General features: G+C 34.1%; 1 protein-coding gene across 3 annotated transcripts; it reads left to right on the top strand.

Annotated features, from left to right (window-relative positions):
• Positions 1 to 5785: 5785 nt before the first annotated feature.
• On the top strand, positions 5786 to 13120 carry LOC117322063. Of its 3 annotated transcripts, none has more exons than XM_033876796.1 (2): positions 5786 to 5931; positions 12686 to 13120. In XM_033876796.1, exons 1-2 carry the CDS (start codon positions 5832 to 5834, stop codon positions 12979 to 12981), a joined length of 396 nt encoding a protein of 131 aa, XP_033732687.1. In that variant the 5' UTR covers positions 5786 to 5831; the 3' UTR covers positions 12982 to 13120. The 3 variants fall into 3 exon arrangements, with proteins under 3 accessions (XP_033732687.1, XP_033732686.1, XP_033732685.1); XM_033876795.1 differs by lacking the exon at positions 12686 to 13120 and adding an exon at positions 6571 to 7077; XM_033876794.1 differs by lacking the exon at positions 5786 to 5931 and adding an exon at positions 11919 to 12075 and having other exon boundaries at positions 12686 to 13114.
• Positions 13121 to 13375: the final 255 nt, after the last annotated feature.

Here is a 13375-nt window from a genome sequence, read left to right as displayed (position 1 = left end):
AGAAAATCGTCTGGTTTTATGGACACTGTTTCATTTTGATTGGTCACTTCAGTTATTCAATTTCATTGGTCGCAAGAATTAACTCCTCCCAAATTGTAATTATCTTAATTACATTTAAACAGTTTTACCGTTAAATGGGAGTAGATATTGTAACGGAGGTAAGATCAAAGGTCTCTTGTCCAGGTATTTGTCTTGGTGTTACTGTACAGGTAATTAGATGTGGTACTGGAGGTAAGATCAAAGGTCTCTTGTCCAGGTATGGCTTGGTGTTACTGTACAGGTAATTAGTGGTGGTAATGGAGGTAAGATCAAAGGTTTCTTGTCCAGGTATGGCTTGGTGTTACTGTACAGGTAATTAGAGGTGGTACTGGAGGTAAGATCAAAGGTTTCTTGTCCAGGTATGGCTTGGTGTTACTGTACAGGTAATTAGTGGTGGTAATGGAGGTAAGATCAAAGGTTTCTTGTCTAGGTATGGCTTGGTGTTACTGTACAGGTAATTAGTGGTGGTACTGGAGGTAAGATAAAAGGTCTCTTGTCTAGGTATGGCTTGGTGTTACTGTACAGGTAATTAATGGTGGTACTGGAGGTAAGATCAAAGGTCTCCTGTCCAGGTATGGCTTGGTGTTACTGTACAGGTAATTAGAGGTGGTAATGGACGTAAGATCAAAGGTTTCTTGTCCAGGTATGGCTTGGTGTTACTATACAGGTAAGGTCTCCAACTTGAGATGGTGATTGTTGTTATTGTGATTTATTTTGACCGAAAATTAAAAAAAAAGAAATCCAGATCGTACAAAATAAAATAATCTGAAAAGTAGAAGTGAAGTTACAATACACATACTATTTAACACTTACCACTTTTGTGTACATTTATATCATCCAGGCGATAGCTATGATGCCTTAAAAATACTTCCAACTCGATACTGACAAGAAATATTGGGCTATGATCGATGTCTTATAGACTGACGTAAATAACATCAACGGAATTAAACTTAAAATTTTAACTTAAATTCAAACTTAAAAAGTAAATGTTTTCGTAAAAAACAAAGACTTTGAAGTAAAAGTAATGAATGTAAATTTGTACGAATGTGTAGGTACGCATGGTTGATAGAGTGAAGTTTGTGACAATTCTAATATTCACATGACAATATTTAAGTGTATGTTTAATGTTGTAAAATTACAAATAGAAACATGTTATATTTAGAATACATTAATTTGCACAAAACATAAAATTTTGCTCATGTCCTTTCACATTTGCTTGATATGTTAATTATCATTTCAGGAATCAAACCACCACCATAGAGCTGGATAAAGATATTTGCATTGTTTCCCAGGGAAAACATGAAAAGTGAGCTGAAAAAACCCAGTACATAGATAGTTCAAGCTTCATCTAGAATAATACCGTTTTTGTGTGTGTGTGTTGTTTTTGTTGTTTATTTTTTTGTTTTTAAACAGTAAATAAACATGTATATGTTGTAATACTGTTTTTATAACTACATTTTCCATCTCAGATCTGTTGTTAAGCCGAAGAAAATAAAACTTAGAGATATATATTTTCACGATCGCAGATCCCCTTTAACACACCATTCTAGCACTTAAGAAATTTAACCTATTTCATGTCGTGGTTGTGTCCTTTGGAAGCGACACCACAGTCTCATTGCTCTGGATGGCATGCGACGGGCCTCCCGTATGCTGCTCAGTGATGTAGTCACCAACTACTACAAGGAAACCCCACCTCAAAATGACCTTGACTGTTCATGGGGCTATCCACACAACAAACATTCTTTTACCGTTCATTGTTGACTCACCTGTCTAATATCACTCTCATTTATCCAAGAAAGAATTACTCTGAATAGATTTGACCCAGTAGCTGTCGGTACTTTCACATGTCACTGATAATATTATCAATATCTGCATTATTTACATCTGCAAGTGTCAACATTTCCTTTACTTTACTATTGATGCCCTGTAATTTTCCATTTGAATCAATATTAAGTAGTGCAGATGAACAGTATAAAATTTTAGATTTCCATTCAACATCGAACAATCGCTTATTTTGTTTTTCAACTTGTGAACCAACAGCATACTGTTTAAAATGAGTAAGAAGTGAATCTACTTATTCACATCAAATAACAATAGATTGAGATAAAAAATTAACATTTTACCTATAAGAACATTATTATCTATACCTTTACTAGGTATGAAAATAGAACTTCAATTCGTCTCCATATCAATGGTGTTATTGAAGATTTGCTAACATATGTGATAAGTTTTGTCGCAAACTAACTCATTATATACATGAAAAAGAAGAAAAAAGGGTGATACCATGGATGCCTAGGGATGGGATTGATAGACATTTTTCATCTCCTCGTGTTTCGTAACTTAAGAATCTTTCCCCTCGGGTTGAGATTCCCTTGTCTCACTCCCAAGGGATCTACGATATATAATATATCTACCATATATGATATATCTACCATATATAATATATCTACAATATGTAATATATCTACCATATATGATATATCTACCATATATGATATATCTACAATATATGATATATCTACAATATATGATATATCTACAATATATGATATATCTACAATATGTAATATATCTACAATATATAGTATATCTACAATATATAGTATATCTACAATATATAGTATATCTACGATATATAATATATCTACCATATATGATATATCTACAATATATGATATACAAAATGTATCTACAATATATGATATATCTACAATATATGATATATCTACAATATATGATATATCTACAATATATGATATATTTATTTTAAACATATTTTATTGACATATAATAATGACAAAGGGATTAGTCAGCAAGTTTTTCCAACTTATAGACGACTTCTCCCATAATAATAACAAAATAATTAACAATAACATAGTCACATGATGGCATATACAAATATTCAGAAATTCGATAAAGAAACGAAAATATAATGAGAGAGAGAGAGAGAGAGAGAGAGAGAGAGAGAGAGAGAGAGAGAGAGAGAGAGAGAGAGAGAGAGAGAGAGAGAGAGAGAGAGGGGGCAGGAGGGAGGAGGAGATAGGTACATATAAAGTTAAATGACTGCATCGGGAAAGATCACGACATATAAATGTTTGGAATGAATTCAAATATACTTGATCGATTAGAAGAAAAAACATTTTTATATTATATGGATAAATGGAGCATTTTGGATTAAGTTTTTTTATTATAGGAAAATAGTATGAAAAGAAGGGGGTGGGGGATAGGAAGTGATGATTAGTCGAATCTTCCCGACCTACTCAAGAAGTTTTGCACAACTTTGGCGATTTTTATATTGTCAGTTGAGGAGATATTCGTGTCACCATTGCAAAGTATATTTACATTAACAGGACCGTACCAGGTTAAATCAGCAATAAGAGTTCCTCTTAAGTTGTTGTACAGGGGACAGTTAAGGACAAAATGATGGGAATCTTCACAGGGATGTCCACATTGGCAAGCAGGTGAATCAACGAGATTGGCTCTAAAAAGATCATAGCTTAGTGCACTTGCTCGATTTCTTATTCTGTTGTGTAGAATATTTAGTTTTCGAGGACCATAACTGATAAAATGCTTGTCATATATATTGTTTACTGTCATAGATTTTTTTAGATTAGATTTGAAGGAACTTAAAGTAGGCGAGTTTCTGATAGTGTTATGTAAGTCATTCCAAAGTTTTGAAGTAGAAGGAAAGAAGGATTTTTTGATAGTTGTAGACGAAAGTGTTGTTCCCTAAATAAATCTGCATTTCGTAAATTATAAGGAGCTATGTTGCCAATATACATTGGTAGTAGGTCGATAAGAAAAGTAGGTGCCAGATTATTTACTATAGAATAAGGAAAGTTTCCGAGCATCTCTTCTCTTCGAAAGTGGTAACCAACCGGTTTCCAGATATAAGGACTCTTTTTTGTGAATATGGACAGCCCTGTGACTATTCTTGCGGCCTCTAGATTTATCTTTTCTAATAGCAATGAGTTTGTTGTACCGCAGTTGTCCCATACTTCACATGCATATTCAAGTAATGGTCGTATATAGGTAAGGTACATTTTTTCTAATGTGTTCCTGTTTAAGATAAGTTTTAATTTACGGAGGGTGGCTATATATTTAGTTACTTTATTGACTATATATTCTACATGTACGTTCCACTTACAATCATCAGAAAGAATGACTCCTGGGTGTTTATGGTGGTTTGTTATTTTAATCGGGGTATTGTCGAATGTAAAGGACGGAACAAAAGGAAGTTGTCTAGTTGATATTACGAGGGCCTCGGTTTTATTAGGATTAAAGGACATAAGCCATTCATTGGACCAAATTTCAAGTTTTAATAAGTCCCGTTTAGTCTCCGTCTCAATAAGGTTGAGGTCATATGACGCTATATGATGATATATCTACAATATATAGTATATCTACAATATATAGTATATCTACGATATATAATATATCTACAATATATGATATATCTACAATATATGATATATCTACAATATATGATATATCTACAATATATGATATATCTACAATATACATGTGTGTGTGTGTGTGTGTGCAGGCGTTCCTCAAGGATCTATTCTTGCTCTATTTTCATTATCTATAAATGACAGATACTATTACTTTAATACCAACCTATAAATAATAGATAATGATAATGACGATGATACATCTTCTACTCATAATGGTGACTTTTCTCCAATCTCTTAAATCTCCGAGCTTTCTTAGATGGTTTATTATATGGTTCTGTTGACATGTCAAATGAAATAAATCAAACTATACTTTCTATACAAATACCTACTTACTGAAAACAAAATGATTTATAACTTATAACTAAGTTATCTGAAATATAAGTTAGTTAATGACCTGCCTACATATAATTGTATATAGTGTATTTAAATGATACAGTATACATGTCATGAGTTTTTGTGTAATACGAAACCAAACATTTAGATTCTACCTTATTGTTAATACATATCTATTCTTCATTGTTCCTTTCTTTTTGTTTTCCAATAATGATAATTATCTTAACAATTGATATATCAGATGTACAATAATTAGATAACTGGAATTTGAAAAAGACCTGTACAGTAACGCCAAGCCATACCTGGACAAGAAACCTTTGATCTTACCTCCAGTACCACCTCTAATTACCTGGACAATAACACCAAGCCATACCTGGACAAGAGACCTTTGATCTTACCTCCAGTACCACCTCTAATTACCTGTACAGTAACACCAATCCATACCTGGACAAGAGACCTTTGATCTTACCTCCAGTACCACCTCTTATTACCTGTACAGTAACACCAAGCCATACCTGGACAAGAAACCTTTGATCTTACCTCCAGTACCACCTCTAATTACCTGTACAGTAGCACCAAGCCATACCTGGACAAGGGACCTTTGATCTTACCTCCAGTACCACCACTAATTACCTGTACAGTAACACCAAGCCATACATGGACAAGGGACCTTTGATCTTACCTCCATTACCGCCACTAATTACCTGAACAGTAACACCAAGCCATACCTGGACATGATACCTTTGATCTTACCTCCATTAACAAATCTGCTCACAGTTAACGGTATAATTGTTTGAAGTGTAATTAAGAAGTGATAAATTACCGTTTCACAACGCACGGGAGTGGTTTATTAATTATTATGACCAATGAAAATGACTTAATGAAGTGACCAATCAAAATCAGGCCGTGTCTATAAAACCGGACGATTTTCTAATTTGATATCAACAGCTGCCTCTGTACCTACTGCCAGAACTACCCACTACTTGACCTCTACTCTGTACCATGGCTGAGATGACCTCTACTGATGTTGTGTACTACGCCAAGAAACTCCAGAGTCTGTTACTGGCCCACGACAACGCTGCCAAGCAGGTCAACTTCTTAGGTATGTATTGTAGGGATAAATAACTCTTTTTTTTTTTTAAATTATAAACAGTATTTTAGTTTTACAAAGCACAATATCAAACTTCCAGCAATTTCATTTAATCGTGAAAGAATTTTTTTATTGCTCAATTTTTTCTTTTGACGTTTTTGAGATGATATTGACTCAATTCAGGATAATTGTAAATAATTTGGAATATTTTACTTTTGCAGAAATTTAAAAAAACCAAACATGGCAGTATCTTTGCAGTGTTACCTGTTCTTCGTTAAATAATAAAATTGCAAGTTTTAACCACGAAAAAAACTGGTTAAGGTTGCGTGTATCGATAACGAATAACGAAAGAGCAATAACAGTGAGAAAGGTAAAATTACAAATTAACACCAGCTGTTGACACGACTTTGTTCAAAATTACATCCCTATTACGTGAAAATAACAATGGTAGCTTTTGTTTTACTGAATTATTTCAGTATAACTTATGTTAATGGTAGCATATGAAAATAATGCCATTCAAGTAATTTCAATATGGTCTGATTTATTTACGGAAGTATATGAAATCAACATGCTGTTCAGCTTGCTATATTTTGTTCCCGGCTAGAGTATTTTGTTTTGTACAATGTGTAACAGATTTTTTCTTCATTCCAGATGACCAGTTGATCCGCCTTGACCGACAACTTTTCGTATCCACACTTGACGATGCCCACAGCCTTGTTCTCCACCTACTGACCCGCAAGTCCATCATCCAGGGTGTCCGCAGGATGTTTGACCAGTACCGATCCACCAAGAACCGTCAGGTCCAGGAGTTATCTGCCCTTGTCCTCACTTCCCTGGGAGGAGACCCAGACTTGGAGATGCCAGCCACATCGGGAAGGACCGTGGAGACTGACGAGCTAGCCAGGATGTCTACTACCAACTACAGCATTCTCTGGAGGGGTGTGTGATAGACCAACTACAGCATCCTCTGGAGGGGCGTGTGATAGACCAACTACAGCATTCTCTGGAGGGGTGTGTGATAGACCAACTACAGCATTCTCTGGAGGGGTGTGTGATAGACTGATAATGTGATAGACTGATAATGTGATTGTTTGAGATCGACATTTCCTATCTATAAACATAGTGCTACTAATAGTGTTGACATGGACAGAATGTGTTTCTACATTGTAATGGTGTGTATTGTTATATTGTAATGTAATGTATTGTGTTATATTGTTATGTAATGTATTGTGTTATATTGTTATGTAATGTATTGTGTTATATTGTTATGTAATGTATTGTGTTATATTGTTATGTAATGTATTGTGTTATATTGTTATATAATGTATTGTGTTATATTGTTATGTAATGTATTGTGTTATATTGTTATGTAATGTATTGTGTTATATTGTTATGTAATGTATTGTGTTAAATTGTTATGTAATGTATTGTTAAATTGTATTATTTGTGTATCGCCACATTGTAATGGTTTGGTCTATTATATGTCACAAAGCAGCAATACATATTATTCTATTGTATCTTATCTGTAAAACGATTGTGTAATAATTAATCAATGTCTCTGCAGTGCTTCACTTGTTAAATAAATATCATGACATTTGCTTTGTGTTTGTTCTCTTCATTTCCGTTTTTGCTTACTCTTGCAACCACAACAATTTGGCCAAACCGGTAGCCCGAGTTTCCTCTGACCTTGACACCATGCCGAAGACATGGTGTCAGGGCCAGGGGAAACTCGGGCTACCTGCCGGTAGAGCGCTGACACTAAATGTTTTTGACCCTTCAACCTGGAAACTGATTACCGTAGAAAACGTCAAGTCCATTAGTCCAAAAAATAACTTAATTCCCGTTAGTCCTATCATATACTAGTAAACACCCATTTTCCTGTTATGTGATTTTCAATCTTTTTCAACATGGCGGTCATGATGACCATCTTGGATTTTAGAATAACCCGTTAGTCAGCATAACCTCGGGATCATTCCTAACAAGTTGAGAAGAAATGTCTTCAATAAATGTTTAAGACGCATGATGGACAACGACGGACGAAACAGGATGGCAAATGGTCATCCTGACCAGTCGGGTCAGATGACCTAAGAAATCATCGCTATCTTTTGAATGAAAGCCAATAAAGCGATACAAAAGTATAACTATCAATTATTACCGGAATTCATGGCCATTTAAGGAAATATATGTGTAATTTGGGGTGGTGGATTTCTCTTAGACAACTTCCAGAAGAATTGAAGAAGGTGAACCACTTAAACTGATATAAAAAATATGGAACAGGAAGATAAAATTCGTTTATCTTCATACATGTACATCATGTGTAAATATTAAGCAATGGAAAGTTGCATGGAGAACGTCTAGCTGATTGTATGAACTTAAATTAGATTATTTTATTTTTTGATAGCCTTCCAACACTTCGAGACGAGTTTCACAAAATCTATTTCAGAGTTTTTTGCATCATTAAACTAAAAAATTACATTTTCACAGGTTTTTAAAAGGTGGCAGCCATTTTGTTTCTTTTTTTTACTGGCAAAGCTAGTACCAGGGTACAGTTACATTGGCGAATTGACTGGAAAATTTGTCGATTATATGATAAATATGCATATTACATGTATGCATCATATAGAACATGTATTAATTAAATACACTGACGTTGTCAGTTTCCTTCAGCAGAATTTCCCCAAAACAGGTATATGTTTTTTGGTCGCAAACGTAAATCATTTACGGACAAGAGGCACAGTGGGCGGACAACGCGACGGACAAAAGGTAATTACAATGATTCACCATGGAATGGTTATGAGGTTCTTAGATACAAATATAGTATTTTGATGAGGTCGATACATGGTTATATAGACCAAAGAAAAAATATTGAGGGAGAAGTCTGGGGTCAATATAAAAATGTAAATCGATCGAACCATGATTCGACCGAAATTAAAATGTTATAATTGGTTTATTAATTTTCTTTATTTGTGGGAAATCGGTTAATAGGATGGGATGGATAATACAAAAATTGAAGATATACTGTACTATATCATGTATCAACCAGGAAAATCATTTCAAATCAATAACTAGATAGGTAAAATATATAAGTTATCCACGTAATCCTTAATCATGTTATATATTGATAGCTTATACATGTAGTTATTGTCTACTTAATCTAGATTTAATTTATCTACATGTTATTGTCTTTTCAAACTTAATTTAATTTATCTATATGCTATTGTATATTTACACTTAATTTGATTTATCTACATGTTATTGTCTTTTCAAACTTAATTTAATTTATCTATATGCTATTGTATATTTACACTTAATTTAATTTATCTACATGTTATTGTCCATTTACAATTTTCCATCATTTATAGGGCGAAAAAACCGATACACAGAGAATACATGGTCAGTGTCTTAAGATATAAGCTGTATTTTGGCGAGGGTTAAGAAAGACAAAAGTGGCTAAGATTCCAAAATACAGCTGTTTTCCGTCACTGCCGTATACAGCAAAAATATATATGGTGGGTGTATTCCGACAATGCGGTGGCAGTTGCAGGATGAAAATAACTATAGAGGCATCACGTTGGTAAGTTATTTATCAAAACCTTTTACAAGTTTGCTTAACAACAGGCTACTGAAATTGTCCGACCATTACAGTATTATAACTGACACCCAGTTTGGTTTTAAACCGGGTTACGGTAAAAACGATGCTATATTTGCCCTGCACGGAAAAAGCGTAAGCTCTATTGCTGTTTTGTAGACTATCGTAAAACATTTGATAGTGTATATAAATAAATTATTTATGAAATTGTATCAAAGTGGTGTAAGAGGAAAACTTTTAGATATTCTGAAATCACTTTATGAAAGTTTAAAATCAGGTGCTTTGTACAAATCTGAACTTTCAGATTTTTTTTCTGCATTATATAAAGCTTGATGCAAGGTGAGGGGTTACCTCCCTTCCTCTTCTCAATGTACGTCAATGACTATGAAAAAGAATTAATTATCATGTCATGTGATGCATTACTCCTCAGAAATAATATCTTTTTTTTTAATGTACGCTGACGACACTGATTTTTCTTCTGAATACTCAACTGGTCTTCTCCAGAATGTTAGAGTCGTTGAAATTACGTATACCGAGAAAATCAAAATTGTCGTATTCAGGAATGGAGGTAGATTAGATTCGAACGAAAACAATGCGATTGAATTTTTTGATAGATTTAATTACCTTGGCGTCACATTTTGACGAGTTAATTTTATAAAACTCGGCTTACTATTGCTGATATTGGACGAAAATGTTTGTTTAATATTAATCTGTCTCTAAATATTGAATCTAAGTTGACTGTTTTTTTTATTTTACTTATGCATATCATAGTGTCGAATTATTAAATAGTGGCTTGAATTAATTAAGTCTGATAACTGTATACTTAAGTCAGTGTATGTAGATATGAATGAATGTAATCACAGAAGCTGTAACTGGCGTTGCCAAGTTAGAAATCTTTTATTTCTACTGGTTATAGTAATGTTTGGTTGAGCCATAACGTAGATAATAATAAATTATTTCTGCACTTGTTTAAGCAGCGTTTAATGGACATGTTTATTCAAACGAGGAGTGAATTTATGGAAGGCTCATCAAAGTGGTTTTGTGCAAGTTTTAATCGAATCTTTTACTCTTCAACGTTATTTAATTAACAAAATTTATTCTAGATGTTTATTTCTAAATTTCGATTATCGTCTCATCAATTACATATTGAAGAAGGTAGATTCCAAAATATTTCAATAGAACACGGATTTTGCATTAACTGAACTCAAAATTTGATAGAAGATGAATTTCATTTCATGCTTATCTGTCCTCTTTATAATGATTTACGTAAAAGATATATAAAGAAATATTACTGGAATCGGCCATCATTTTATAAACTGGTTCAATTATTAACCGTTCAGGATAAAAAGGAACTGTGTAACTTAGGCAAATATCTAAAACTTAATTTCACATTACGTTCCAAACATCATGGTTAACTTGATTTCCAATATTATTAAGTCGGTCACTTCCTGCTAACGTAAAACTGGCTTCTCTTTGTCACGTACCTTTTCAATTTAACATATGTCCATATTTTTTTTTTTGTATTCCGACACATTTTGTCGTTAGTCAGTGCAGAAACAATCTACAAGGACGTAATGAAAAATGTATAATTTATTTGATTTTCCATCGCCGTAATGAACTGTACATTATTGTATGTTGTATATAACACTTGGAATACCTAAGTCAATAGTCAACTTAGTCAAATCAATTTGCAACTGTACAGTAACACCAAGCCATATCTGGACAAGGGACCTTTGATCTTACCTCCAGTACCAACTCTAATTACCTGTACAGTAACACCAAGCCATACCTGGACAAGAGACCTTTGATCTTACCTCCAGTACCACCTCTAATTACCTGTACAGTAACACCAAGCCATACCTGGACAAGAGACCTTTGATCTTACCTCCAGTATCACCTCTAATTACCTGTACAGTAACGCCAAGCCATACCTGGACAAGAGGCCTTTGATCTTACCTCCAGTACCACCTCTAATTACCTGTACAGTAAAACCAAGCCATACCTGGACAAGAAACCTTTGATCTTACCTCCATTTCCACCTCTAATTACCTGTACAGTAACACCAAGCCATACCTGGACAAGAAACCTTTGATCTTACCTCCAGTACCACCACTAATTACCTGTACAGTAACACCAAGCCATACCTGGACAAGAAACCTTTGATCTTACCTCCATTTCCACCTCTAATTACCTGTACAGTAAAACCAAGCCATATCTGGACAAGAAACCTTTGATCTCAACACCGTTACAATATCTACTCACATTTAACGGTAAAACTGTTTAAGTGTAATTAAGATAATCAAAATATGGGAGGAGTTAATTCTTGCGACCAATGCAACTGATTAAGTGATGAGACCAATCAAAATCAAGCCTTGTCTATATAAGCAGACGATTTTCTAATTTGATATCAACATTGCCTCTGTACCTACTGCCAGAACTACCCACTAATTGACCTCTACCCTGTACCATGGCTGAGATGACCTCTACTGATGTTGTGTACTACGCCCAGAAACTCCAGAGTCTGTTACTGGCCCATGACAACGCTGCCAAGCAGGTCAACTTCTTAGGTATGTATTGTTAAGATAAAAAAGCTATTATTTTGATGTAAACATTATTAATTCTTAGAAAGCACAATATCAAACTTATATTTTTTCTTCATCCTTTTTTTTCAACGCTTTTTAATAACTTTAATTAAATTGCTCAAACCCACTTCAGGATAATTGTATTGTTAGGGTAAATATCCTATCTTATTATTTTTAATTCAGTTAGTTTCTCAATAAAACCATCCATACATTGTGATGAAATATGTAATAATCCAACAAGTTAGGAAGTTCTTCCACCATACATGTACAAACCAAATATTTAGAATGAATCGTAATTCCACATTCTTAAGGTGTTTAAATTAAAATTGTTGAAAGTTCGTTTTTCATACCAACAAAGAAATGCTAAATAAATAGATTATTTCTATACTGTATCATTTCAATATAAATCAAATGGTTTTTTTTCTGGTATATAGACTTTTTTAAAGGGATCAACACTTGTGTGTTTATTTCCGGTCGTAACTCTTATGTCCAGTTTCTATTTTTTTTTTTTTATTGGACAATGTGCGATAGATCTTATCTTGAATAATGTCTTTGAACATAGTAACATATACATGTATTTAATCTTTTATTCCAGATGACCAGTTGACCCGCCTTGACCGACAACTTTTCCTATCCACACTTGACGATGCCCACAGCCTTGTTCTCCACCTACTGACCCGCAAGTCCATCATCCAGGGTGTCCGCAGGATGTTTGACCAGTACCGATCCACGAAGAATCGCCAGGTCCAGGAGTTATCTGCCCTTGTCCTCACTTCCCTGGGAGGAGACCCAGACTTGGAGATGCCAGCCACATCGGGAAGGACCGTGGAGACTGACGAGCTAGCCAGGATGTCTACGACCAACTACAGCATTCTCTGGAGGGGTGTGTGATAGACCAACTACAGCATTCTCTGGAGGGGCGTGTGATAGACTGATAATGTGAAAGGTTAATCTCGGTAATTCCGATATCCATAGACGTTAGTGCTACGTATAATTGATTAGTGTTTGATCAGCACAAATGTGTGATGCTGTGTTTGCATGTTGTCATATTGTTGTATTAATGTGTTTGTATATCATATATTGTTTGTATATTGTCATTGTTTCGGCGTGTTTCTATGTCATTTTGTATTGTTGTATTTATAATGTTGTCATATTGTTATGTTGTTTGTTTATCGTAATATTGTTTGTTTATTGTCATATTCTTATGTTGTGTTTGTATATTATCAGCACATTTGGTTCTATAATGTCACTTAGCAACACTGTTATATTGTTCTATAATTAAAGC

The sequence above is a fragment of the Pecten maximus genome, chromosome 2, assembly GCF_902652985.1.
Source record: "Pecten maximus chromosome 2, xPecMax1.1, whole genome shotgun sequence".
Lineage (NCBI taxonomy): Eukaryota > Metazoa > Mollusca > Bivalvia > Pectinida > Pectinidae > Pecten > Pecten maximus.
Note: the sequence above shows the minus strand (reverse complement) of the source record. Positions and strands in the feature narration are given on the sequence as shown.

Bases quoted from the DNA above. Each gene is read 5' to 3' on its own strand.
- LOC117322063 (XM_033876796.1), top strand. From the start codon at position 5,832: ATGGCTGAGATGACCTCTACTGATGTTGTGTACTACGCCAAGAAACTC. The intron at 5,932-12,685 runs GTATGTATTGTA...CTTTTATTCCAG, and splicing joins CAAGCAGGTCAACTTCTTAG to ATGACCAGTTGACCCGCCTT.